This window comes from Canis aureus, chromosome 8 (assembly GCF_053574225.1).
Source record: "Canis aureus isolate CA01 chromosome 8, VMU_Caureus_v.1.0, whole genome shotgun sequence".
Classification (NCBI taxonomy): Eukaryota; Metazoa; Chordata; class Mammalia; order Carnivora; family Canidae; genus Canis; species Canis aureus.
In genome coordinates, this window is record NC_135618.1 from 14,805,374 (window position 1) to 14,831,510 (window position 26,137).

A 26,137-nucleotide genomic window follows, 5' to 3' on the forward strand; every position below is an offset into this window, starting at 1 on the left:
ACAGAAATAAAGTAAAAACAATGAAGATCCCCAATGATTTGAACTAGAAATCACTTTAAAATCTTATAAACAATCTAAGAGAAGGAGTACACAAATGTAATTTCCAGGTGTACTTATGACACAAACCTCCCTAAGTCAATAAATAACTGATAGAATACAGAAAGTGTGTCTCGATATAGGAAAGTGTCACTAATAGATACAGAGAACTGTTATCCAAAATATGAGATAAGCTATTAAGTATTAATTGGAATACAGTAAGCAACCTACAACTTTTTAAAGATGTATTTATTTATTTGAGAGAAAGAAAGTGCATGCATGTGGGTAAGGCAAGGGGCAGAGGGAGAGGGAGAAGGTGAGAAGCAGACTTCTCATTGAGTGTGGAGCCCAAAGTGGAACATGTCGACCTTATGACCCATGATAGCATGACCTGAGCTGAATTCAAGAGTCAGACGCTTAATTGGGCCACCCAGGTGCCCCAGGAACCTGCAACTATTTCTAATAGAAGGTAATACAACGTGCTGCTTACATTCAAAAGGATCAACATAATATGGGAAACTAAGGAGTGAATGTATTGAGAAGGGAATTTCCTACTCTTATCCACATTGATAGTTCATTCACATTGAGAATAGCACTTCCTACACTGGTCACATCTCACAAGACATGGTAGCACCATAGATGATCCAGAAAATAAAACTAAAATATTAAGCAGGATCAAAGAAAATGCTATCACATTAGAAGAAAATAACTTGAGTAGAGCCCTTCTAGTGTAGGCATACTGGATTGTCACAAAATTCCATAATAGAGATGTATCCCCTTGAACTTGAAATGGAGATGAAGCTAGAATAAAGAAAGCTAATACTTCAGTAGTAAGTAATAAATTAATGGAACATGTTATCCCAAAAGGTGAATAAAGGAATACAGAGACCTAATATAGGTATTTCAAGGAAAGGACACTTTAGAATATTATCCCTAACTTCAGAGGCTGACTTCTGAAATCAAACACTTGAAGTAGGGACGCCTGGTTGGCTCAGCGGTTGAGCATCTGCCTTTGGCTAAGGGCGTGACCTTGGGGTCCCGGGATCTAGTGTCACATGGGGCTCCCCGCAGGGAGCCTGCTTTTCCCTCTGCCTCTCTGTGTCTCTCATGGATAAATAAATAAAATCTTTTAAAAAGTAAAATAAAATAAATATTTCTAAACGTTAAGTAGGGAAATAAAAAGCACTGCTAAAAATGTTCTCTGAGTTTTTAAAACAAGGTACAAGTCTTACATATCCATTCTTTATAAAATAGTTTGGAAAAGAGACCATAAATGTACAGTGCTATTTGAGGTACTTATTTTAATATTCAATTGTAAAAGTTTTTGTTTAACAATTAGCTTTAAATTCTGTGTAATCTCTGACCTCTCAACGTGCTGCCTAAAAAAAAGAGAGAAAAACAGAGAGCCTTAAGAAAAAGTAACTGAACCATAGTTTGACTGGAAACTAAAGGCCTCAATCTCATATAAATAACAAACTCAATCTGAATAATATATCTGAGATGAGTTTTTAAAAGTTCCGATGTCCTACCTCTCACCTTCGGGAAGCTACTTTATCTATTTTTGGAGATATAAGCAGGTAAGACCCACAGAGATGAAGTGATTTGCCCAACATCACATAGCTAATTAATAATGAGGGAGAAACCAGTACCCATTTCCTACATCTTAATACAAACCCCCGCTAACTTACTTATGCTGTTTCTGTAGTTTCCACATCGGGTTCAAGGGGAGTTATTTTAAAATCTTTTCTACATATAAAAAAATCACAGTTCAGTGTTGGTGATATTTACCCTTGATGTTTTTAATAATAATTGTCATAAATGGTCATAGGACTAAAGCATAAATACCTCAAAACATCTAATTTTATGCTTAATTTTTTAATTCAACAATTACTTGTACCTCAGAATAATATCCTCAGTGATATGCTGTTTCTCACCGTCATAGTCCTCATGAATTAATGAAAATAAAGAACGATAAGGACTACTAACCAGTTAATATTACATATCTGGTTACATATAACACCAGTATTTTTGTTTGTTTTCATGGGTTGCTTTTATCTTATTTATTTAACTTTCTTATTTAAAAGGAAAAGAGAATGAGACAGCTTATTAGTAGTACCTCTCCTCATCCTACATGCGATCCCAAAGCTCAGAGACAAATAAGCTTACATTTCCTGAAAAGTGGTATGAGGAACAGTAGGGAATAAGGGCAGGGAGTTAGTTTTAGGAGTAAAGCGGGGTTTTGAGATTCACTGTTGGAATTTTGTACCATAGGAATGTCAAACCATGCAGAAACATTCCTTAAATGAAATTAGTCTTTGCCTATCTTATCAGCTCTGGCTCTTCCTAGGAATGCCATTATAAAGCAATCCTGATATGTAGGTATAAGGCCCATGCAGCTCTGCATCACAACATAAACTGTGGAACAATACAATTTATGAAAGTATGAATTATACCCCAAACAGTAATGGAATAAAAATAAAAACAAGGAATGAGAAAATGTCTAACTTGCATTTTTTTAACCTTGCCTTGAATTCCTTCCCCTAAGACTTACTATAAATTTAATTAACATAGGTAAATAGATAAGGAGTTAGTAGAGAAAGAGTGATATAATACCTGACAGCCTCTCTTTTCAATTTCCATAATACATTTTTGTATCAGGAGTGGCACCATCAGTCCTACATTTTCTTTCTCTACAACTTTTCGAATATCAACACCAAATATTACTGGTTCTCGATTTACAACCAGTCCATGAAAAGAATTCTCCCACTGTTCCAGAAGAGTCACTTTCACATAAATAAGACCTCTAGGCTCAAGTTTGACAGCCAACTGATGTGTCTTTGTCACCCTGAATAAGGTAGGGAGAACAACAGTTCCGTGACAACACACTCGATTTTTTCTTGGAGTCGGTTCCCAGCTGAATACTACTAATTTCAAGTGCTGTGCATTTTCAATTTCTATGTTGAAAGTATGATCCATGTCTAAAAATGTTGTCCGACATGTGAGCAAAGCTGTTCTTGCTTTGTTTACTGAATCTACCTGAATCGCACAGAAGACATCTTTTGAATCTATCCGTGGTGGTTTTAAATCCTCAGCACCATAGAAATGCACACTCATGAGCCCAGATATGTACTGTGAACACTTAGGTTGATCAGAAAAACTATAATGTCTAAAAGCATCAATGTCTATTTCACTCTTAGTACAACTATTTGGAATTATTTCTTTTCCCTTTCCAAATTTGTTTTCAGATCCATGTTTGCTAGATTTAGTTATAAGTTCAGGCGAATCCCCATCACTGAGGTAACCACCTTTGCACGAATACTTAGAACTGATAAATGTTTTCTTCTGGTAGTTGTGCTGAGAAGATACGCTGGTATCCAGATGGTACCGACTTATAACATTCCTCTTAGCAGCTGTGGTTGTATTCCCAGCAGGTAGGATATCAGTATGATGAGTTTCTTGACAGTTACATTTAGACAAGGAAGGAGTATTATCTGGACTGTTCATATGATTCAAAGTTCCTTTAACGCTCAGCTTTCGGCTAAGTTCTGGCAATCTTTTCATTTTCATGGAAAGTTTCCTCACAGTTCGTGGAGATTTTATTTTATCTGGGAAAGACCAGTTAATTGAACTACTTTTTTTCACAGGGCTAGGGCTTGGAGAAGGTGGTTCTGTAACTCCCAATTCATTCTTATTTGTAGCAGCTAGGATCCCAGGACCTTAAAAAAAAAAAAAAAGATATTATAAGGTGATATGTTTTGATTTCTACTTTATAAATCATCAACTGATCAATCTCTCATATGGATAGAAATTTTTCACTTGTTTCATCTCATTGGGGAGATTTAGTTACAAGTTTAGGTAAATCTCCATTATCACCTTTAAACAGGGTATCAAGGACTTCCAAGGCTGCCCAGATGGCTCATTTGGTGGAGCATGCAACTCTTGATCTCAGTGTGCTAAGTTTGAACCCCATGTTGGATGTAGAACTTACTTAAAAATAAAATCTTAAAAAAAAAAAAAAAAGGATTTCCAAATGGCTTACAGTGGAAAAGAGCCCTCTCCATCTGCTTTTCTATTCTAAAGGTTTGGAGGAAGGGTAATAGAGGTTCCTTTTAAATCTTTCCCACTGCAATATAATAACAGCAATATGTTCTTTTATGACCATAAACAGTGGATAGCAGAGGAAACAAGGAAGAGTTCTTATTTTAATAGGTTTATTTTGGCATATTAATACATGTTTATTTTAACATATTTCCTATTTTAATATGTTTATTTAGATATCCTACTCTAATTTAAAAAAGAAATCCTACTCTAATAAAAGAATATTTCTTCTATTTATAATCCTCTAAAAACTAAATTTTATCACATAGCAGGACTAGGGATGCCTGGGTGGCTCAGTTGTTGAGTGTTTGCCTTCAGCTCAGGGTATGATCCCAGAGTTCTGGGATCGAGTCCCACATCAGGCTCCCTGCAGGGAGCCTGCTTCTCCCTTTGCCTATGTCTCCGCCTCTCTGTCTTTCATAAATAAATAAATAAAATCTTTAAAAAGTAAAATAAAATAAAAAATTTAAAAACCAAACAAGTTTATAATTTTGACAACGAAGAGTCTTTCTTCATTCTAATGTTCTATTAGAACATACCACAGAAGATTATATAAAATGAAATCAGTCATTCAAGAATAACTGCATATTGAGGAGTGCCTGGGTGGCTCAGTCAGCTGAGTGTCCAACTCTTGATGTCAGTTCAGGTTGTGATCTTAGGGTCATGAGATCGAGCCCCACATTGAGCTCAGTGCTCCGTGCCAAGTCTCTTTGTCCCTGCTTGTGCATGCTCTCTCTCAAATAAATAAAATCTTTCAAAAGATAATAAAAAGAGAATAACTGAATATTGAATATCATAAAGCTAATTAATTTCAAATACTAAAGACATTTCTTATATTATTTATATACAACTCCCTAGAACTTCAAAAGCTAAATTAGGGCCTTTTCTTGCAATTTCAATATATTAAAAATGACTGTACAGAGATATAAATAAGTTTTCTTACAATTTTCAGTTTTCATGAAGAGTAAAGCATTGAAATATAGTTTAATCCTTCTCCACATAAAAATAGCTTTATTGGTCTTAGTGTGTAAGTAAAAAGTTTTTAAAAGAAACAAAGAAATAGGGCAGCCCAGGTGGCTCAGCGGTTTAGCATCACTTTCAGCCCACAGCTTGATCCTGGAGACCCAGGATCGAGTCCCATGTCGAGCTCCTTGCATGGAGTCTGCTTCTCCCTCTGCCTGTGTCTCTGCCTCTCTCTCTCTCTCTGTCTCTCATGAATAAGTAAATAAAATCTTAAAAAAAAAAAAACAAAAACAAAGAAATACAATTAAAGTAAATACCTTAAACTGAAACTATCAAGAGATTAGCCATTGTAAATATTGTGGTAAACATAATATTAAAAGCTGTTTAATATTAAATTGTTAATATTTTAACACCCTCCAACATTTATTGAGCTAGACAAATTATGAAAAATTAATACTTAGTATGTAAATATCCTCATTTAATTCTTTAAATATCCCTATGAGTTAAGATACCACTAACATCCCACTCTCCAGATAAAGACCTCACGCACAGGGCTATCTGATTTAAGATCACAAAGCTGATAAGCAGCAGAAACCTAAGCATAGGCCTTCACAGCCTATTTTTTTAAAAGACTTTATTTATTTGACACAGAGAAAGCAGGTACAAGCAGGGGCAGTGGCAGAGGGAGAAGCAGACCCAATGGATAGACAATGAGGCTCCATCCCAGGACTCTCGGATCAGGACCTGAGCTGAGACACTTACTCAACTGAGCCACCCAAGCACCCCTAGAGCTTATAATCTTAAATACTATACTTTAGAGCCCTTCCATCCTTCTAAACAGTTTTCTGTCTACCTTTCTCAACCATTAAGAAGTTGAAATATTTGGGATGCCTGGGTAGCTCAGCAGTTGAGCGGCTGAGCCTTTAGCTCAGGGCGTGATCCAGGATCGAGTCCCACGTTGGGCTCCCTGCATGAAGCCTGCTTCTCCCTCTGCCTATGTCTCTGCCTCTCTGTGTCTCTCATGAATAAATAAATAAAATCTTAAAAAAAAAAAGTTGAAATATTCTATTTAACCTCAAACTTTCAATAACCCAGGTTTTATTTTTTAAACCGCCTATGTCTCTGCCTCTCTGTGTCTCTCATGAATAAATAAATAAAATCTTAAAAAAAAAAAGTTGAAATATTCTATTTAACCTCAAACTTTCAATAACCCAGGTTTTATTTTTTATTTTTATTTTTTTAATACCCCAGTTTTTAAAAAAAAAATGTATAGCCTGATCAATTTTATTTTAAAAATTGAAACTGTTCCTATTTAAGTGTTTAAACTAATAAAGCAAAATGAACATATCTTCTAAAAGCTGGTATTATATAAGTTTAAACTATGCTTTTAAAGAAACAATCTAGGGATCCCTGGGTGGCGCAGTGGTTTGGCGCCTGCCTTTGGCCCAGGGCGCGATCCTGGAGACCCAGGATCGAATCCCACATCGGGCTCCCAGTGCATGGAGCCTGCTTCTCCCTCTGCCTATGTCTTTGCCTCTCTCTCTCTCTCTGTGACTATCATAAATAAATAAAAATTAAAAAAAAATAAAATAAAAAAAATAAAGAAACAATCTAGGGTGCCTGGCTGGTTCAGTCAATAGAGCACACAGCTCTTGATCTCAGGGTTGGACCTAGGGCTTCTTAAAAAAAGGGGGTGGAGGGGGCAGCCCTGGTGGCTCAGCAGTTTAGGGCAGCCTTCGGCCTAGGGTCTGATCCTGGAGACCCAGGATCGAGTCCCACATCAGGCTCCCTGTGTGGAGCCTGCTTCTCCCTCTGCCTGTGTCTCAGTCTCTCTCTCTGTGTCTCTCATGAATAAATAAATAAAATCTGAAAGAAAGAAACAAAAGAAAGAAAAGAAAGAAAAACAATTATTTAAAATTTAAATTAATTTTTCACACTTTATTCCTTCCAAAGATCTAATATCAGAGGCTACTCTATATATTTCACAATTAAAATGATCAAAAAGTATTAATTCATTTCAAAAACCAATAGATGAAATGATCTTTCTTTAAAATATTAATATACTCTCCCTCCACCCCTCTTTATGTGTCCTAATGACAAAGAAGTGGTTTCTTTATAAAGAAAGGACTATTTTAAGTATGCCTGCTAGGCTTTTCTGGTAAGTAACTAATAAGAAACGGAGTGTTTGATAAACTAGACAAAGCATTCCCTTGTACTGTAAATTGTAGTACAATTCTACTGGTTTACTGGCCTAAAACATTCTATAGTAATCAGAGTCCTGCTCTAGTCTACAATCTATTTTGTCATGGCTTAAAAAGCTATCCTGTATATTAAATTGCTCTAGGGTTTTTTTACATTATTAAGGAGTTAATTTAACATTCTGACTTTTTCTACACATCATGCATTAAATATTTCTTACTTAAGTCCTTAACTAATTATTAAAATGAAATACTGTGTAAACTAGCAATTTCTACTACAGATAAGCCAGTCTATTAAAATAAAAATGCTTAGGAAAAAATAAAAATAAAAATGCTTTGTTTTTTGTTTTATAAAACCCAAGAGCTGAAATATTACCAAATTCAATAGATGCTTAAATTGAAACCAAAATCACACTAATCAAATATCACAGACTAGCTATAAAGGGAAAGTACAAAACAAAAATCTATAAATTCATGGACCAGGCTAGAATCAAGTGAAATTGGCACACTCCTTCAGCACCTAGAACAGTAGCTGGCACACAGCAGAAACTGAGTGTTTACTGAATAAATGAATTAATTGGTAAACCTTTTAGGATATATATTATAGGAATTACATATAATAGTTACTAGCCATAAAAACCCAAGTAATGCCACTAGTAATTAATCCTAATGAAGTAAAATAGAACATGATAAAGATCACTCCATTAATAGTGGAAACAATCTATTAACACACAACATAACCAAATAGTTTAGGACACATCAACCCAATTATATACTATAAAATTAGAAGTTTTTAATTTTTAAAAAGATTTTATTTATTTATTCATGAGAGACACAGAGAGAGAGGCAGAGACATAGGCAGAGTTTGGAGAAGCAGGCTCCATGCAGGAAGCCCAATGTGGGACTCGATCCCAGGACTCCAGGATCACACCCTGGGCCAAAGGCAGACGCTCAACTGCTGAGCCACCCAGGTGTCCCAATATACTATAAAATTAGTAAACGGTAATGTCAATCTATATATAACAGTACAAGACGAAGATACCAAGTGAAAGTATCAAAAACCAAAGGCAGAATGCTGTGATTGCAACTAGATAAAAGATACATATACATATGGAACTTAAAAGACAATAAAAACAAGTCATAAATGAGTTAGGATGATTAAAAAAATTCTCACTTATGTTAAATATGCTCAAGCTTTCCTATTTCTTGATCAGAAAATTATTTTAAAATTCAACCATTCTTTTTGCCTATTTCTCAACAGCTCTGTTAATATTGCTAAAGAAAACATCACTTTAGGTGACCTTTCTGATCAAACTAAAACAAAAAAAAGATGACATGTAGATAAACTGTCTAAATATTCCCTTTGTTTGGCACCTGGGTGGTTGACTCAGTTAAGTGCCCAACCCTTAATTTCGGCTCTGGTCATGATCTCAAGGTCCTGAGATTGAGCCCTATGTTGGGCTCCTTGTTCAGTAGGAAGTGTCTTTCTCTTCCCTTTCCCTCTACCATCTCACCAGTATGTGTGTTCCCTAAAATAAATAAGTAAATATTTATAAAAAAATAAATATTTTCTTTGGTCAACTTACAACTGCTTGTATTTTAATAGTATGTTAAAGAGAAGAATAACAGTGAGAAAGGAGATATAAATGACAGCCCTATTGTATTTTCAAGTTTGGGGGTTGTTTTTTGTTTTTGTAATGTCTGTTAGTCTTTCTAGGTTCACAAATTTGCCACAAACATAAAATAATAAATTTTAAAGACAGTACTTAAAGTATGTATCACTTTACAAACATCGGCTTTCTAACTTAGCAGTTATTCTTATACCTTCTTGCCTTTTTTGCACCATACCAACTCTCTGTCATACTCCTTTAAGCCTTCCTTCCTTACCACTCCACCCTAGTCACAACCTTCATTCCAAACTATTATATATATATTTTAAAGATTTTATTTATTTATTTATTTAATAATAAATTAACAGAGAGAGAGAGCACAAGCAGGAGGAGGGGAAGAGCAGAGAGAGAAGCGGATTCTCCACTGAGCAGGGAGCCTGCCGCAATTCTTGGGGCTAGATTCCAGAACCCTGGGATCATGACCTGAGCCTAAATCAAGAGTTGGATGCTTAACTGAGCCATAAAGCATATATATTCTGTTATACAGCATTTATTTCTCTCTCCATCCAGATTACAAAAAAACCCACAAATTCATGCTGAAAAGTCAATCTACAATTAGAAATGCACACACATAAAGTTTTGCATTACCTTCAACCCCAACACAGGACGGGTGGATAGGGGTGGGGGTGGGGGTTACTTAATATTCCTGATATAACTTTTCAGTGTTTCTTTAAAAAAACTGACATCATACACTACAGTTTTTTAACTCACTTTTCCTCTTATCAATATATTTACCTCCTCATATCCCTGAGAAAAAGGATTCAAATTCAAGTACTTTATTTGTAAAGTACAGAAGTACTAGCAAGAAGTAAGAAAATTCAGGGGAAAATTCAAGAATTATCAAGCCTGCTACTACCATGGGCAACTGGTGCTTAACCTCAGGAGAAAACTGTGGGAAACAATGTTATAGCACCTATTTCCAAAGTCTTCACTTCTACCTCTCATTTCTTTTTCTCCTCTTCCTTTACTTTGTTCATGAGAAAATGTAGGCATGAAACCATAAAGTAATAATTACTGGTACACTGAATATACAACTTTTCAGCTGTAACCAGGCTAGATGTAAATGAGTGAATAAAGCAAAATCAGACTTATATAAAGAATATATTTTTCTCTTCAACTCCTTGTGATTCCATTCTTTCAGCTAAGAGAAAAGCAATTACTATTTCAAAGGACAGACTTGCTAACAGTTGGTGTAGGACTATCCTAGCATCTTCACCCCTTACAAAAACAAGTCTGTGATAGGAATTAATTAAACCACCATTTATATAAAAAATGTTTGTAAACGTTTTTGTTTTCTTTATTTTTATGAAAATACACTCACTTTGTAAGGAAAAGTACATAGCTATAACATACATCTATATTTAGTTTTGGCTACTGTCAAAGAATTAAAAAATGGAAAAAGAAAAGGCAAATGTATGATCATCTTTACCTGCAAAAGGAGATTTCAACATGAGACTCTCCTCTACCATTATACCTTCTTGTGTCTTGTATCCAAGCCTTTGCTTGTACTGCTGCACGAACTCTGAGGAATGGATGGGCTCTACAGGATTCATTTCATTTGACTGTGTGGTCTGAACATTGCCTCTGTGTTCTGAAGAGCACAGCAAGTCTTCAGTGTACTGTTCTGTTTTCATTAGGTCACTACCAGATAATACTCTCAAACTAACACCAGGAAACTTCAGAACAGGAGGGTCTGCCTCACCGAAAGTCAAGGCATTTGATAGGCCAAAGTCTTCGTCCTCAGGAATGGGGTTGTACCATATTTCTCCTTCATCATCTGCATCATTTTCCTCATTGAAGTCTAAAGAACAGTTTCTTGATAATGAAGAATTTGTAGCATTACACACCACATATGTACAGCATTCTTCAGATGACTTGAAAAAAGGTTGTGATAGCTGATGTTTAGGTGAGACAGATAAGTGATTTATGTCTTGGCATTTCTTATTTTCTTCTTCCAAATTAAAAGATCGCAGAGTACTCTGATATAGCCAGTTGCGTTTCTTTGACACAGTGATGCTATTAAGTGGTTTATGACTTCTGAATCCAATATTGTCCTTCAGATCTTCAAGTTCTCTTCTCTTCACTGAAGACGCATAGACATTTTCAAATAAATCTGTTTCAACGGAAAAAAAAAAGAAAGAAGAATGTAATGATGTAATGCCTAACATACACAACAGAGAGGTAACTGGAAATCAGTTATTAAAATACGATTTTTAAAAAGATGAAAAGTAGTATTACTTATATTTGGAGACTAAAATGAAACAAGAAAAATTTTGGCTTTTTCACCAAAAAATAATTTCTACTATTTAGACTATTAGCATAAGTGACATAAGAACTCTAAGAAAAAGAATAAACAAATTCTGAGATTGCCTTTCAAACATGACAGGGCTAACAAAGACTCACCCTAGGCAAAACATACTTTATAAAACACAAAGAATGCTTTGTACACAATATGCCTTTAACTAATATTTTTAATAATTTCCAACTCACTACTAAGAGGACCAGAGTCTTTAGAAAACATAAGTAATATTTCTACTTTTTCACACAAAGATTAACTTTGAGTAAATCTTTAAAAACAAATGTGGCTTACTTATTACTAAATGCTTTCCTGATTACTGAAATTTCAACATATCTGTTTCCTAATCATACAGTTATGCAGTGTTTAAGTTTTAAATATCTAGGCAAAAATACAAATACAAATCCCTTAAGAAGGCTCTAGATTAGAACCAGGTATCTTGTCTCATGGTAAATACAACCAGCTATGATTACTGGCCAGACACAAACTTAAGGAGCACGAAGAGAAGAATGAACAAAATAGCTCCTACCCTTAAGGTACTTGATCAAATACTTGATATGTGTTTGTGTTAATATGTGATAAGACTCTAAAAATGTATACGTAACATCAATTCCATATAAAGAGGAAAATTCTGCACATCCAAAGAATTGTATAAAGCAGGCTTCGATGACAGTCAATAAGCTAAATATAAACCGGAATACTAATTCACTAGACATAGAAACCACATTAACAAAACCACATTTCAAAAAATTTAAGATCATGCCAGGTTTATAAATTTTAGAATTATAGTCTGTGCTACTTTAAGTGCATATATAGTTGATTCATTTTAGTGTTACAGCAAATAAAATATGACAGCCCAATAACAGAGTGATAAAAACACATTAAACTATGAGGAGCTTAATAACAACAAAAAAATTACATTCATGCGTAACCAAGGCTTTCAGTAACCTCCCTCTACTTAACAAAAATTCCTTTAAAAATGTAAAAAAATTTAATATTAAATTTAAAAAAATACTAAATTTTACCCAAGCAAGCAATTAAATTTTAAAAATTAATTTTAAAAAACCCTCAAAAGGGCACCTGGGTTGCTCAGTGGTTGAGCATCTGCCTTTGGCTCAAGTAGTGATCCCGGGGTCCTGGGATCAAGTTCTACATCAGGCTCCCTGCAGGAAGCCTGCTTCTCCCTCTGCCTATGCCTCTGCCTCTCTCTGTGTCTCTCATGAATAAATAAATAAAATCTTTATAAAAAAAATTTTTTTTAAATCCTCACACATAAATGGGGTTTCAAGTTCAATTAGTTCCAGAGGCAGGAATAGACTAGGAATCAAAAGAGAAGGAAACTCCCATGAATGCCTATTATGCATTTATTTATGGAGTTCCTATTGTGTATTAGCAATGAGATAAAGCAGTAAGAAAGCTCTTAACTTCGTTTAACCTCCACAAAAATGCTAAGACAGGTATGATTATTTCCATAAGCCAGAAAAAAATGAGGAATGTGGTCAAGGTGCTAGCTGTAGTATTCAAATTTAAGGTAGTCTAACCCTACAATCAATGCTCTTAACTCGTCTTCCCTATACATGCCCACCCACCAAAAGCAGGGAAGTAGGCAACCCTTTCAGAACATGGTGACAATAACCTAGTTAACCTTACTGGGTGGTTGCTGGTAAGAATTAAGTGAGATAATGTTGGAAATATTTTGAAAACTATATGGTACTGCTCGGAAAAGTCAAGTAACCTGCCCGAGATCATCTAGTTGGTAAATAGGAAAAGCAGCACTCAAAATAAACTCTTCTGACTCCAAAGTCTGTAGCAGTATATCTGGGCTACTACTAAGAGATACTCTCCAAGATTTAACATGCAATCATGTAACAGCCATTCAATAAATATTTTAAGTTGATTTAGCTTAATGAAAAATGTGAAGATTCGAGAGTCTTTCTTTGGTTCTGTCTCTTTTAAAATCAAAGAAATTAGGAACTGGAGGGGGATCCGTGGGTGGCTCAGCAGTTTAGCACCTGCCTCTGGCCCAGGGCATGATCTTGGGAGTCCTGGGATCAAGTCCCACATCAGGCTCCCTGTATGGAGCCGGCTTCTCCCTCTGCCTGTGTCTTTGCCTCTCTCTCTCTGTGTCTCTCATGAATAAATAAATAAAATCTCTTAAAAAAAAAAAAAGAAATTAGGAACTGGAAATGAACACATACTCAGGAATCACTGTGGTTTCTGGGTTTTTAGTGGCCATGTCTTTTTGCCACGTGTACTAAATCTATTTCACATTTAAGCCCAAATCCTATATTATTTAATAGCATTTCAGACATTTACAAGATATTATTTGTAGTTTTTATGTAATTATAAATTTGAAGCCAAAGATATAAAATTAAGTATACAATTCACAACGGCTAGAAGTTACATCTTATTTTTTTCTCAGATATCTCTCAAAAGATCCAAAATTTTATATAGATAAATTATTTTGAGTCCTATTTTTTTTGACATACACTTTTTTTTGAGATACATTTTAATTAAAATAAACATGCTTCTACTTGTACTGCATTCCAAGGAACCACAATGACAAAAACAAAGCTACTAGCATCCCATATTTAAGCAAATTGATAGATCCATTAATGTAAGTATTTAATGTATAATATTAAAAGGTATAATTACATGAAATACAATGCAACTATTTTTCATGAAATTACAAACTACAATAACTTAAAATCAAAGTCTGATTTTAAGTCTGATTGCTATTGCTGAATAATTCAAAATACTACATGCTGAAGTTGAAATTTAGAGATAAATAGGTACATTATTTTGATTTCTAATAAGGTCCAAATTTATTCATTTATTAAAGCTGAATATAAGCAATGCATTTAGGGTACTAAATTTTACTTGAGCAATTATTTATAAAGAATTTTAAACACTTCATTTTTATCTCCATTAACTACAGGGATGCATATGAATGCTAATTACGCAGAAATGGAGAGCTATTTGTAATCTTCCATTTATTCCTTTTTATGCAAAACTTAATGTTAAACCCTACTGCCATAAATTTAAATTACCTTTAACTTCTGTTAGTTTTACCTACAGCTACATTCATACACACACACACACACACACACACACACACACAGAAAGAAGATACAAGTCAAAAAGATACCAAAATAAGTATGCAAAATTGCAAGGCAAAAACGTCTATTCCCTTACAATAATACATGTTATGGTATAATTAATTAAATGACTAATTAAAATCAGTTTACTTTGAAAATGTTAGAGAATGCAGAAGTGGCAATTACGTTTTTCACTCAGAAAAATATTTTACATAGTACTGAACTACTCAAGCCAAATGTGTGTTTTTAACTATTATTTTATAATAAATAAAAATTACTATTACTAAACATTTAACTAGTGCTCTGGCTTAAAACTATCAGCAAACTTTCTGAGAAATTACGTATTTAACCCTCCCTGAAAATGTACCTATATACATCTTTTCATCATTTACAAGAGTCCTACTGCAGAAATAAACTATTGTTTTTGCTTACTGCTCCTTAAAAAATCCCAAATAAAACTATTCTTACAAATACTCTATTAAAGTTTAAATAAATACAAACAGTCCTGCTTAAAGTGAAACTTGGCAGCCCAGATGAAATGACTAGAATAAATTTAATAAGCCTTAGGTTTATGCATGAGTGATTTATATATATATATACACACACACACACACACACACATATACACATTATATACATATATATATATATATATATGCCTTTCTCTTTTCCAGATAAATCTAAATGGGAAAATAGGTACAATGAAAAAGGAAGTTATTTTTCTATCTTTATGTTTCCTCTCTTGTGACTAGCAACAAAAGCCTTAAGAAAAAAAGCTGTGTGCTAGCTTTTGGACAGTAGAGAAGAATCCCTGAGACTCTTTTCAGTTCCACCACAGTAAGGAGGAAGAACAAGACAAAGATGCAAGAAAGAAGAGTAGAATAAATAAGTGCCCCTAAAGGGGTGTGTTCTAGCTCAATTCCCAGTGTTCTTTCCCAGTGTTCCTTTCAATTCCAGTGTACTCAGCTTCTGATCATTTCACTCTCCATCCAGAATCCTAATGATCTGGGCAAAGTAGTATTCCCACAAAGCCAGCTTGCCTTTCTCTTGATAATAGCTAACTAAGCACCAAGCATGGATCACTTCTCGGCCTTTTGGCTAAGATCAAGTGTAGCACCAAGCATGGTACCAAATGGATTATCTTTTACTATCCTCACAGCAGCCTGAGGACTAAGGCTATGCAGTGCTGAGTAACCTGTTCAAAGTCACAAGCCCGGTAAGTGGTGGGGCTGATCAGAAACCCACAGGCCTTGTTCTGTTAACCAGAATACTATGTGGTCTCTTCTCTGGCAGATTCCAAAATCTCAAGTTTATTGGTGCAAGATGAGACCAATATAGAGGGAATTGCTTAAACTTGTCATGTGTAAGTAAGTAGTAAGTATAAATGTATACATAATAAAACTGAAGCAGAAAGAGCTCAACTGTTTTGTTCTAATAGGGATTAGTTTAAGTATCAAGTATCAGAATAAAGTAGAATGCTTTGCCAAAACTTTAACAAATAAATGATGGGGTACTGGGAACTCTAGAACCTAACTACTCAAAGTATGTACCAAATAGTAGCAGCTACGCTGGGAGTTTGTTAAAATGCAAATTCTCAGGTCTCACCCCCATACCTATAAATCCGCATTTTAACAAGATTTTCAGGGAATTCGTATGCACATTAAGTTTGAAAAGCACTGTTTAATAACCCTGCTTTGAGTGGCAATGGTCTAGAAAAGAGCCTTAGCAATTCTCAAAAAATAAACTCCACTTAGAAATGTAGGACTTTCAAATCAACACACTATTTTCTGCTGAATTTGTAATTCTCAGAGTTTTCCTGCCACCAGCAACTCCAATGTTCTATGGCGCTCTTCCAAAAAAAAAAAAAAAAAAACAACAAAAGTAACTGGGCTCACTTCTAGGGCCACAATGGTATAATTTTTCAGAGGGGGATTTAAAACTAGAAGACAGTGGTCCTGGACTTAAGTCCTGGACTTAAGTGACTCAGTCAGTTAAGCGTCTGCGTTTGGCCCAGGTCACCATCCAGGGGTCGTAGGATCCAGCCCAACATCAGGCTCCTCAGCAGGGAGTCTGGTTCTCCCTCTGTCTCTCCTGCTTGTGCACACGTGTGCACGTTCTCTCACTCACTCAAATAAATAAAACCTTAAAAATAAATAAATAGGGATGCCTGGGTGGCTCAGCAGTTAAGCGTCTGCCTTTGGCTTAGGGCGTGATCCTGGAGTCTAGGGATGAGTCCCACATCGGGTTCTCTGCATGGAGCCTGCTTCTCCCTCTGCCTGTGTCTCTGCCTCCCTCTCTCTCTGTATCTCTCATGAATAAACAAATAAAATCTTTTTAAAATAAATAAATAAATACAACTAGAAGACAGTAAAAAATTATTTGCATATTGCTACTAATCTTGAAGAGGGCTAATGCATAAAAAAGTTTGTTGGAAAAAATACATAAAGATAAGTCAGAGCTACAAATACTTGAGAAAAGAGAAGAAATAGGTGGGACTCCGCATTAGAAATGTCAACCTCACTTTAAGGTATAATGCACAGATTATGCCAGTTAATTAATTAATACTATAAAGAATTGCCTAAAATTTTTAGACAAAATATTAACAAGTTACATGCCCTAAATTTTCCTTTCACAGATAGTACAGCAGCAAAAGTAGAGTCAAAATAGGCTAATTATTTTTTTAAAGCTATAAAAGGCTGAAATAGCTAAACCTAGCGCTTTTAAATTTATTTCTAAGTACTATATGCTAATTAAACTTATTTATAAAGACTTACAATCAACTATAGTTGGCAAATACCTTCGTAATCTTAAGGCTTGCAGAAACTTGACAATATTACCATGTGTAATGACTTTAGATTTCTTAAATAATCATCTCAATTAAGAACAAATTGGCCAATCTGTGAACACTACATACCCAATGCACCAAATCTTTAGCATTGATATACTATCTAAAGTTTTAGAAGTTCCTAACAGAAGCCAGAAATCAAAATAGAAACATCCTTTTGGGGGGAGCCTGGGTGGCTCACTCGGTTGGGCTTCTGCCTTCTGCTCCAGTCATTAACCCGAGGTACTGGGATCAAACCCTTTGTCAGGCTCCCTGCTCAGCGAGGAGTCTGCTTCTCCCTCTCCCTCTGCCCCTCCTCTTGCTGTGCTCTCACTCTCTCTCTCTCAAATACATAAATAAAATCTTTAAAAACAAAAAAGAGGGGGATCCCTGGGTGGCGCAGCGGTTTGGCGCCTGCCTTTGGCCCGGGGCGCAATCCTGGAGACTCGGGATCGAATCCCACATCGGGCTCCCGGTGCATGGAGCCTGCTTCTCCCTCTGCCTGTGTCTCTGCCTCTCTCTCTCTCTGTAACTATCATAAATAAATAAAAATTAAAAAAAAAAAAAAAAAAAACAAAAACAAAAAAGAGGGATGCCTGGGTGGCTCAGCAGTTGAGCATCCACCTTTGGCTCAGGGCATGATCCTGGAGTCCCAGGATGGAGTCCCATATTGGACTCCCTGCATCGAGCCTGCTTCTCCCTCTGCCTGTGTCTCTGCCTCTCTCTGTGTGTCTCTCATGAATAAATAAATAAAAATCTTCAAAATCAAAACAAAAAAACAAAAAAGAAAAGCATTTTAGCTTCCACTTGTTACATAGTATCAAAACTTCCAAAATACTTAAGTATTTATTAGGTAGATTAGGTATCTCTAGTCCATTATATAGTTATTCTACATTACAAATTCTATAACCTTATCTTGAAACAAAAAATCCTTACAAATAATACTGTATAGAAAAGTGTGATATTAACCTTCTAGTCTATTTAACATCTTTATACAATCTAGAATGTATTTGTATTTCATTTGGATTGCCCAATTAATTTTTTAGAAAACATAATCAAAAAATAAAATTGGGAAAAGATGTAAAAAGAAAAAAAAATGAAGAAGAAGAAGAAGTAGAATCTAAGTAACTTCAATCTGAACTAGAGTTAACATTTAGGGGCACATGGGTGGTTCAGTCAGTTAAGCATCTGCCTTTGGCTCAGGTCAGGATCTCAGGGTCCTGGGATAGTGCCTGCATTGGGCTCTCTGCTCAGCAGAGAGGCTGCTTCTCCCCCACCCCTTCCCTCTGCTTGTGCTTTCTCCCATTCTTTGAAATAAGTAAAATCTAAAAAAAAAAAAAGTTAACATTTAAGGCTAAAGTTTTAAAATAGATATATTGATTTAAAAATTGTCTTAAAAACCTTTGAGATCTCATCTCTGCAACTTTGAGGTAGCTACCTACCCCTCTAAACCTTGTTGAAATTCCATTCTTCTCTTCAATCCACACATTAGACCTCTAAAGAACTTTAACATCTGTTTGATGTTAAATAAATATGGGTTTTGGAGTCATAATAGAGACCGGAGTCTGAATCCCTATAATAGTTTGAGTCCATATAGTAGTATATACAAACCATATACTAATTTGAGTGACCTTAGGCAAACTACTTAACCCGTTCCTTTTGTTGTTGTTAAATGACAGATGTCATACCTGGAGGTGGGGGATGGGGGTGTTAATATGAGAACCATGCAAAGTATCCAGAATAGTTTTAATAAGTTAAACTAATGTTCATGAAAAATAATTAAGAAACAAGATTAACTCTCCAAATCTATACTAGATATGTAAACATTACACAAAATTTTATATTTCCTTAAAGACTTGAAAGGAAATAATATCTGATTAATAACAGTAAGGAACATCTGAGAAAGTTGTTTAAACCATAAATTATCCAAGCTTTTGCTTAGATTTCTTGTAAAATATCTAAAATACTACCACATAATAATTCTAATGTTTTAATTTCTTTTAAGGTTACTTCCACTTAGTTTCTCAACGAAAAAAAAAATCAATGAATTCATTCTTAAGCCTTACTACATTTATTACTACTTTTAAAATCCTTGAATGTTTATTATTCTATAACTGGGGGCCTTAAAATAAAAGCCATCAGATGATAAATGTTTAACCTTTGCAACAAAAGAGTAAAAAATATTTGACTAAAGTTTTATGGAGATTTTTGTTACAGCTGAAATCTAACGATTTTACAAGAGTTAAATGAACCAAGATCATGGGAAATAAAGATATAGTGGCAATGAAATATAATGATTACAAATACTTTACTCCTGCAAATGCATATTTTAATATGAATTTAGCATAAAGTACATTTCTTTACAAAAAAAATTACATCCTGTTATCCTTTTATTCAAATGAAATGGAAATTTGAGGAAAAAATTTGACAGGTGTGGGTTAGTGATTTAGACTCAAAAAAACTTGTCAAGTTTGTATACGCTTTAAATGAATCATTTGATTTGCCTTCACCCTGTGATTAGTTTTGTGAACTTTGTTTCTCTCCACTATTTTGTATTGGTTAAACAAAGTTAATGTGTATAAACCCAGTCCTGGAGGATTTGTAATTCTTACCAGAGAAAATGCCAAGTACTCTGAACGCTTTTTACATTTCACCATCTAATACGTTTTAAACAATTAATGACACGTAAATCTTTATGTTCACTAAAAGTCCTTGTATTTAAGATTGTAATTCAAGGGATCATATTATTTTGGACTCAGTTTGAAGGTATTATACTTCTTTCACGAAAGAATTTTTACTATTTACAACATAATTAAAAGATTTCTAGAATTGGTAACCTAAACCCTCAGTGAAAATTTAAAAATCACACACATACAAAGTGAGGAGCAAAATCTTATAAGGAAAAATAGAGTTAAGTTTACAAATGACTTTAAATGTCTGCACTTTCTTAGAGGTACATCAGACATCTTTTTTTGATTAAAATAATAGTGCTCTTGGTTTTCCACAATAAAGAGATTACTCACTTTGTTAGGAGTTTTTTGTGGGAGGGAGAAGGGAGAAGTAGGCGAGATCCTACGTGTCTAAAAAGAAATTTTAGGGGCAGCCCTGGTGGCTCAGCGGTTTAGCGCCACCTTCGGCCCAGGGCCTGATCCTGGAGACCTGGGGTCGAGTCCCACGACGGGCTCCCTGCATGGAGCCTGCTTCTCCCTCTGCCTGTGTCTCTGTCCCTCTCTCTCTCTCTGTGTCTCATGAATAAAATCTTCAAAAAAATAGAAAAAAATTTTAGTTGTAATTTTTTTGGGGGACGGGGGTGTTGGTTTGGAGGTTTGGTTGCGTGTGTCTCTGTGCTGTGTGCACACACTCCTGGAAGAGAAAACACACACACACACACACACACACACACAAACGTGTAATGAGTAAAATGACAGTTTATGAAGCCCGTAAAGTCTACCTTGGATCCAATTCAAATTCACAAACTCCACAAAGTCTACGGATTTGCCTAGAGCCACAAAGAATAAAAATCAAGGCAGCACCGCCCAACTCTACTAAAAGCATGTGGTGAACTTAACCTTTTTTCAGTGTCGTGCTGAGCAGTAGGCACTCTCGTTCTTAAAAAAAAACAAAAACAAAAAACCCCAAGTTCCTCATGCCACTGTCTTAAATAAAAAAAAAAGAAGAAGAAAAAAAGAAAAAGCAAAGCGAGTGAAAGCATTATACTGGTGCATTCAGCTGACACTTACTTTGGCCCTGGCACGTACCTGTCTGAAAAAAAAAAAAAGAGAAAAGAAAAAAGAAAAAAAAAAAGAAGAAAAAAGAAAAACCATACCTATTCCTCGCTCTTTAGACACAAGCCCAGCGGGGGAAACATGAAGCCTCAGAGCGTTACTAGCACTCGGCAAAGCGTCCTACCTGTTAGCGTCACCCCTGGGTCCGCGGGCACGGAGAGCACCGGGCGCTCCCGCATTCCCAACGGGCCCAGATTCGGAGAGGCGGCCTGCGCCGCGGCGACTTTGGGGGGCGCCCCGCGGGAGCGCCCCCTCATGCCCAGGGACAGCAGGCGTCCTTTGTACATCCACTTCTGCAGCTTCTTGACGGTCACCGCGGGAGGCCTGACGAGGGGGAGCCCCTCCCGGCCGCCGCGCGCCCCCGCGGGCCCCCTGCAGGCGCTTCCCGAGGGGCGCCCCGGGTCCCCGGGGCCGGGAGCCCGGGCGCCGCCGCCGCCGCCGCCGCCGTCCATCCCGCCTCCACGTGGCGGGGGCTCGCCCAGGGCTCGGCGCGCGCCGCACCTGACGCAGCTGTCGCTCGGCCACCGCGCCAAGGGAGGCGGCTCGGCGCCCGCCCGGAGGCTCTCGAGGCTCCTGCTGCGGGCCGGCCGCATCCGAGGAGTCCGCGGGCGGCCTCCCCCCGACGCCCTCGGAGGCGGCCGGGGCGGGGACACCTGCCGCCAAGGGCGGCCCCCGCCTCCCCGCCGCCGCGCTCTCCCCGGGCGGCCGCGGTCCGCCCAAGCCCCGCCGCCCCGCCGCGCGCCGGAGTCAGGGGGCAGGTCGTGCATGGCCTGGATCAGCAGATAATAGGCCTCTCGCAACTGGGTCCGCAGCCTGCCCGTCTCCGGGCGGCCGCCCTCCGCCCCCGGGGAGGGGCCCGCGGCCGCGGGGGGCGGGGGCCGCCGCTCCGCCTCCGCCCCCTGAGGCGCGGGCGCCGGCCGCCGGCCGCCGGGCAGGTTCTCGTCGCGGTCGGCGTCGTCCCCGCTGCCCTCGGGGCCCGGCGGGGCGTGCGGGCGGGCGCGACGGAGCCCGCGGCCCGAGGAGGCGGCCTCCTTCCCGCCGCGCCGGCGAGGCCCGAGCGCTCCCCGCGCCCCGGGGCCCCACGCGGGCGGCGGCGGCGGCGGCGGCGGCTCCAGGCTCGGCCGGGCCCCGCGGGCGTGCTCGCCTGAGGGGGCGGCCGGGGCGCCGCCGGCGTCGCCCGCCCGGAGCCCGAGCCCCCCGGCGGCGCGGGGGATCCGGCGGCCCCGGAGCCTGGACAGCGTCCTCCTCAGAGGGTCCGCCATCCCCGCCGCCTCAACAGCCGGGCTCGCCCCCGCTGCGGGAGGAGGACGGAGCCCGGTGCGGGAAAAGCCTGCGCTGGCGGCGGCGGCGGCGGCGGCGGCGGCGCCCCATGACCGGCGCTGGCCCTCGCGGGCTCCTCACATACTTGGCATAACTCTGCCGCGGGAGGGGGGGCGGAGGGCGGCGGCGCCGCACGGCGCATGCTCCGGAGCCTCGGGCCGCGACGGGACGCGCGCGCGGCGGGAAGGAGGGCCCGGGAGCTGGGGGCGACCCCGGGGCGCGCGGCTGCGGTTAGGCCGCGGAGGGAGGCCGAGCAGTGAGCGGAAGGTGGGGCTGGGCTGCGAGGCTGCGGAGCTCTGGAGAAAGGGGGAGGCCCCTCCTGGCTGCCCCCCCACCCCGCACCTGCGGCCGCCGCTGCACGAGGCGTGTCTAACCGGACGCGCCCCTGCTGCAGGGAAAACAAAGAGCGTGTTTTTGACGGACGCGGTGCGAGTACAGGTGTAGCTCACTTAGTGCACGAACGTTCCTACTCATTGGAACGGCGCGGGGAGCTAGCTAGCTGTTTAAAGGGAATTTGGGGCGGTTAGGAAGAAGCCTTTTGCCCCAAAGATCACCACTGCGTCTCTCTTCTGTTTTTCTTTTTTCTTTCTTTCTTTCTTTCTTTTTACATGAATGCACGCTCACACAGAAATCGGACTCTTCGACCAAAACTTGTAAAACGGAGCCACCAGCGCCCGCATCACCCACCCCGCTAGCACTTCATTTTAATGAAAACTGGGTTGAAATTGGGAAACTGTCATTTGGAAATAGCAGCTCTATCTCAAAAACATTAAATCCCATATTCTGGGTAACAGTTGCGCAAAGTACCTCGAGTTGCCGCAGGTGAATGGACCTGTGCCTGATTGGTAAGAAGCAGCGTTGCTGTCATCTCTGATTTCAGTGACATTCTTTTTAGGATTTAATTTATTTGAGCAGGAGGCAGAGTGAGGGAGAAGCCGACTTCCCAGTGAGCCTGGAGCACCCCCGCCCCTGCCTGGCAGGGCTCCATCCCGGGACCCTGAACTCATGACCTGAGTGCAAGCCTCTGCAAGCCAGATGCCCCCAGTTACATTTTTTTTTCAATGTTTACATCTTAGAAAGGGCCTTTGAGTAGCTCATGAATGTACTCCTAACTCCCAGCACAGTAGTCGCACAAAATAAGAATTCAAGAAATATTTGTTGAACAAAGGACTGCTTGCATAACTAAAAGAATTTAGTCCTGGGGCACCTGGTTGGCTCAGTCCTTAGAGCCTGCAACTCTTGACCTCTGGGTAATGTGTTCCAGCCCCTCACACCCCACCTAGGACAGAGGTTACTTTTAAAAAAGAGAGATAAGTTTCCTCCCCTCCTTCCGCCACCAGTTGAAGGCTCCAATCTCTAAATGTGCTTTGATATATACTTTCCTTAGTACCTAGTCCCTGCCTCCTGGAATAATTTTACCCGTATCTCTATTTGCAGAAATCTTACCCATCCTTTAAGACCCCACTGATCCACCCTCTTCCAGAAGTCATCTCTGATATTCTAGATGGACAAGATCTCTCATTCTTCCAAATTCCAGGAGTACTTTATTCATATCCACTTATAGAGTATTTATTGGTTTTTGTTTTCTACAAAGCATGCCTTATCTCTCCTACAAGAAAATTCATAAATTCCTTAAGGGCAGAGACTATAATTGACTTCTTTATTCTCCACAGAGTATAAGTGTAGCATCTTATATATATACATGATGAATACATATTTTTGAATTAATGTCAGTTTTAATTTAAAGGAAACAAACGGCTTTAATTTCCAGTCTATTGCCTAACTCCACTGGACCATATTGTATTAGTGTTGTTGTATTTTTTTTTAATTAGTGTTGTTTTAAAATTCTTTTAGGTATGAGTAAGACAGTTCGTTAAATAATCCTAATCCTCATCTAGGAAAATACTGTGAAATCTTAAGCTATAATTTACGTCCATTGCTATTTATAGTCCTACAGAATTTTTTTCCATGGAGCAAAGGCTATTTAATGAATAATCAAGGCATACAGTTATGTCCCAGTAAAATAGTCCTACAGGAAATAACTGATAGAAAACCCGCCAATAATGGCGTCTATAAACACAATTCGATCTCTATCTTAGAAATTGTTTCCATTCCAACTCTTGGTTGCAAACTCTTTATTCTTTGTAAGTTAACAGTTGTTAAGTATACCATAAATTGCATATATGTGTAAAAATGAATACAAAAATATAATCGTAAAGATCGAGATAGAACTTCATCTTTAATTCAACTTATCTTGTTGATTTCAGGAGTTATAAATACATCGGCCAAAGTCAAATACTATACACTGTTCTGCACATTACTCAGAACTAAGTCTGAATACACCTGAGCTTAATGCCACTTTGAAGCTGAAAATGTCCTATCACATAAATTCACAATTTTTAAAAAGATTTTATTTATTTATTCATGAGAGAGAGGCAGAGACATAGGCAGAGGGAGAAGCAGGCCCCCTGCGGGGAGCCTGGTGCAGGACTCTATCCCAGGACCTTAGGATCATGACCCCAGCCAAAGGCAGATGCTCAACCACTGAGCCACCCAGCCGTCCCCAAATTCACGGGTTTTTAAGAAGTGTTTTAAAGGGTCATAACAGAAATTAATAAAGCAGTCAAGGTGTATGTCACTAAATAATGAGCTTAAAAATGCAAATCCCACTTCACTGTATGTGTATTATACTTCGATAAAAAGTTTATGAAAACAACTCTACAAAGACAGTACCCACAGAAATTACATTATACATATTATAATTAAGATAGGGACAAGATATGGACATAAGTTATACTTTGTAAAAAAATTTTGTGTGTGTTAACAGTTTTGCCCCATTCCTTCAGTTATCCCAATTTTCATATATTTCTAATCAAGAGATTCCTATGAAAATGAAGGGGTGGGGATACATTTTTCACTGTTTGTACTTGTTTCCCACTGACTTGGAAATCATTTTGATGCCCTGTGAATTAACTATGTCGGCCGTCACAAAAGATGAAACAACTATGGGATAATAGGGCTCCAGTAAGGCAGGGAGCCAAACTTGGGATGGGGTAGTACTGACTCAGTCTGGGAGAAGGGGTGGGAAGCAGGGCAGGTTGAAACAGAGGACTAAGTTTAACAGTAATACAAGGCAAATGTCTAGGTATGTTATGGTTATTTTCTAAGTAATTTAGAGTGCATTTCTGTCTCACTGCTGTTCAGTCTTCCATTATAGTCTTAGTGGAACCAAAGACAAGTTTAACTCTGGCATTTGCCCAGTTCTCTCTCTCTAAACTGCCTTCTAGGGATCTTCCCGTGTAGACCTGCCTGGTCTCTGCCATGCTGCTCCATCAATATTGAGTAAAAAAAGTGTTTGAGCCCAAAACTGACCACTGCCACTGCCCTGAGAATCAAAGATGGCATGTCCTCCATACAGCATTTTTTACTGTTAGGTTTTTTTTTTCTGTAATTAACAATATCTGACAATTAGTCATGTTCCTTACCTTGCCCCCTACCTTTAACCAAAAGGAATAAAAAGGAGGCTTTTGCCAAATACATGTGTATTTTCTAACGTCTTAGAATATTGACTATTTCAGACTTTCTTACTGTATATTTAGGATATGTGGAGTAACTTTCTCAAAGTCGCCATAATAAGTGAAGAGGAATTCAGACCTCATCTGTCTGATTCCAAAACCACTGGAGTCCAAGCCCTTGGACACTTCCCTGCAAATTAGAATATACATGTGTTATAATAGTACTTGCACTGACTTGAACCTTTGTTTTCATAAATTATTTAGTTGGTCACCTTTCAGAAGAGTTTAATATTTTATGAGCTTGTGTGAATGTGGTAGAACATTGGAAAGCTGC

The 26,137-nt window shown here is 38.5% G+C and overlaps 1 protein-coding gene across 1 annotated transcript in view; it reads right to left on the reverse strand.

Moving 5' to 3' along the window:
- SYDE2 (synapse defective Rho GTPase homolog 2) overlaps nt 1-21,750 on the reverse strand; it is a 48,258-nt gene extending 26,508 nt beyond the window's left edge. Inside the window, exons 1-3 of the mRNA XM_077905275.1 lie at nt 21,093-21,750; nt 10,395-11,078; nt 2,650-3,752 (exon numbers count right to left, since the gene is read on the reverse strand). Of these exons, the coding sequence (XP_077761401.1) occupies nt 2,650-3,752; nt 10,395-11,078; nt 21,093-21,735 (2,430 nt within the window). The 5' untranslated portion in view covers nt 21,736-21,750. The remainder of the gene's footprint in view (nt 1-2,649; nt 3,753-10,394; nt 11,079-21,092) is intronic.
- Nucleotides 21,751-26,137: the final 4,387 nt, after the last annotated feature.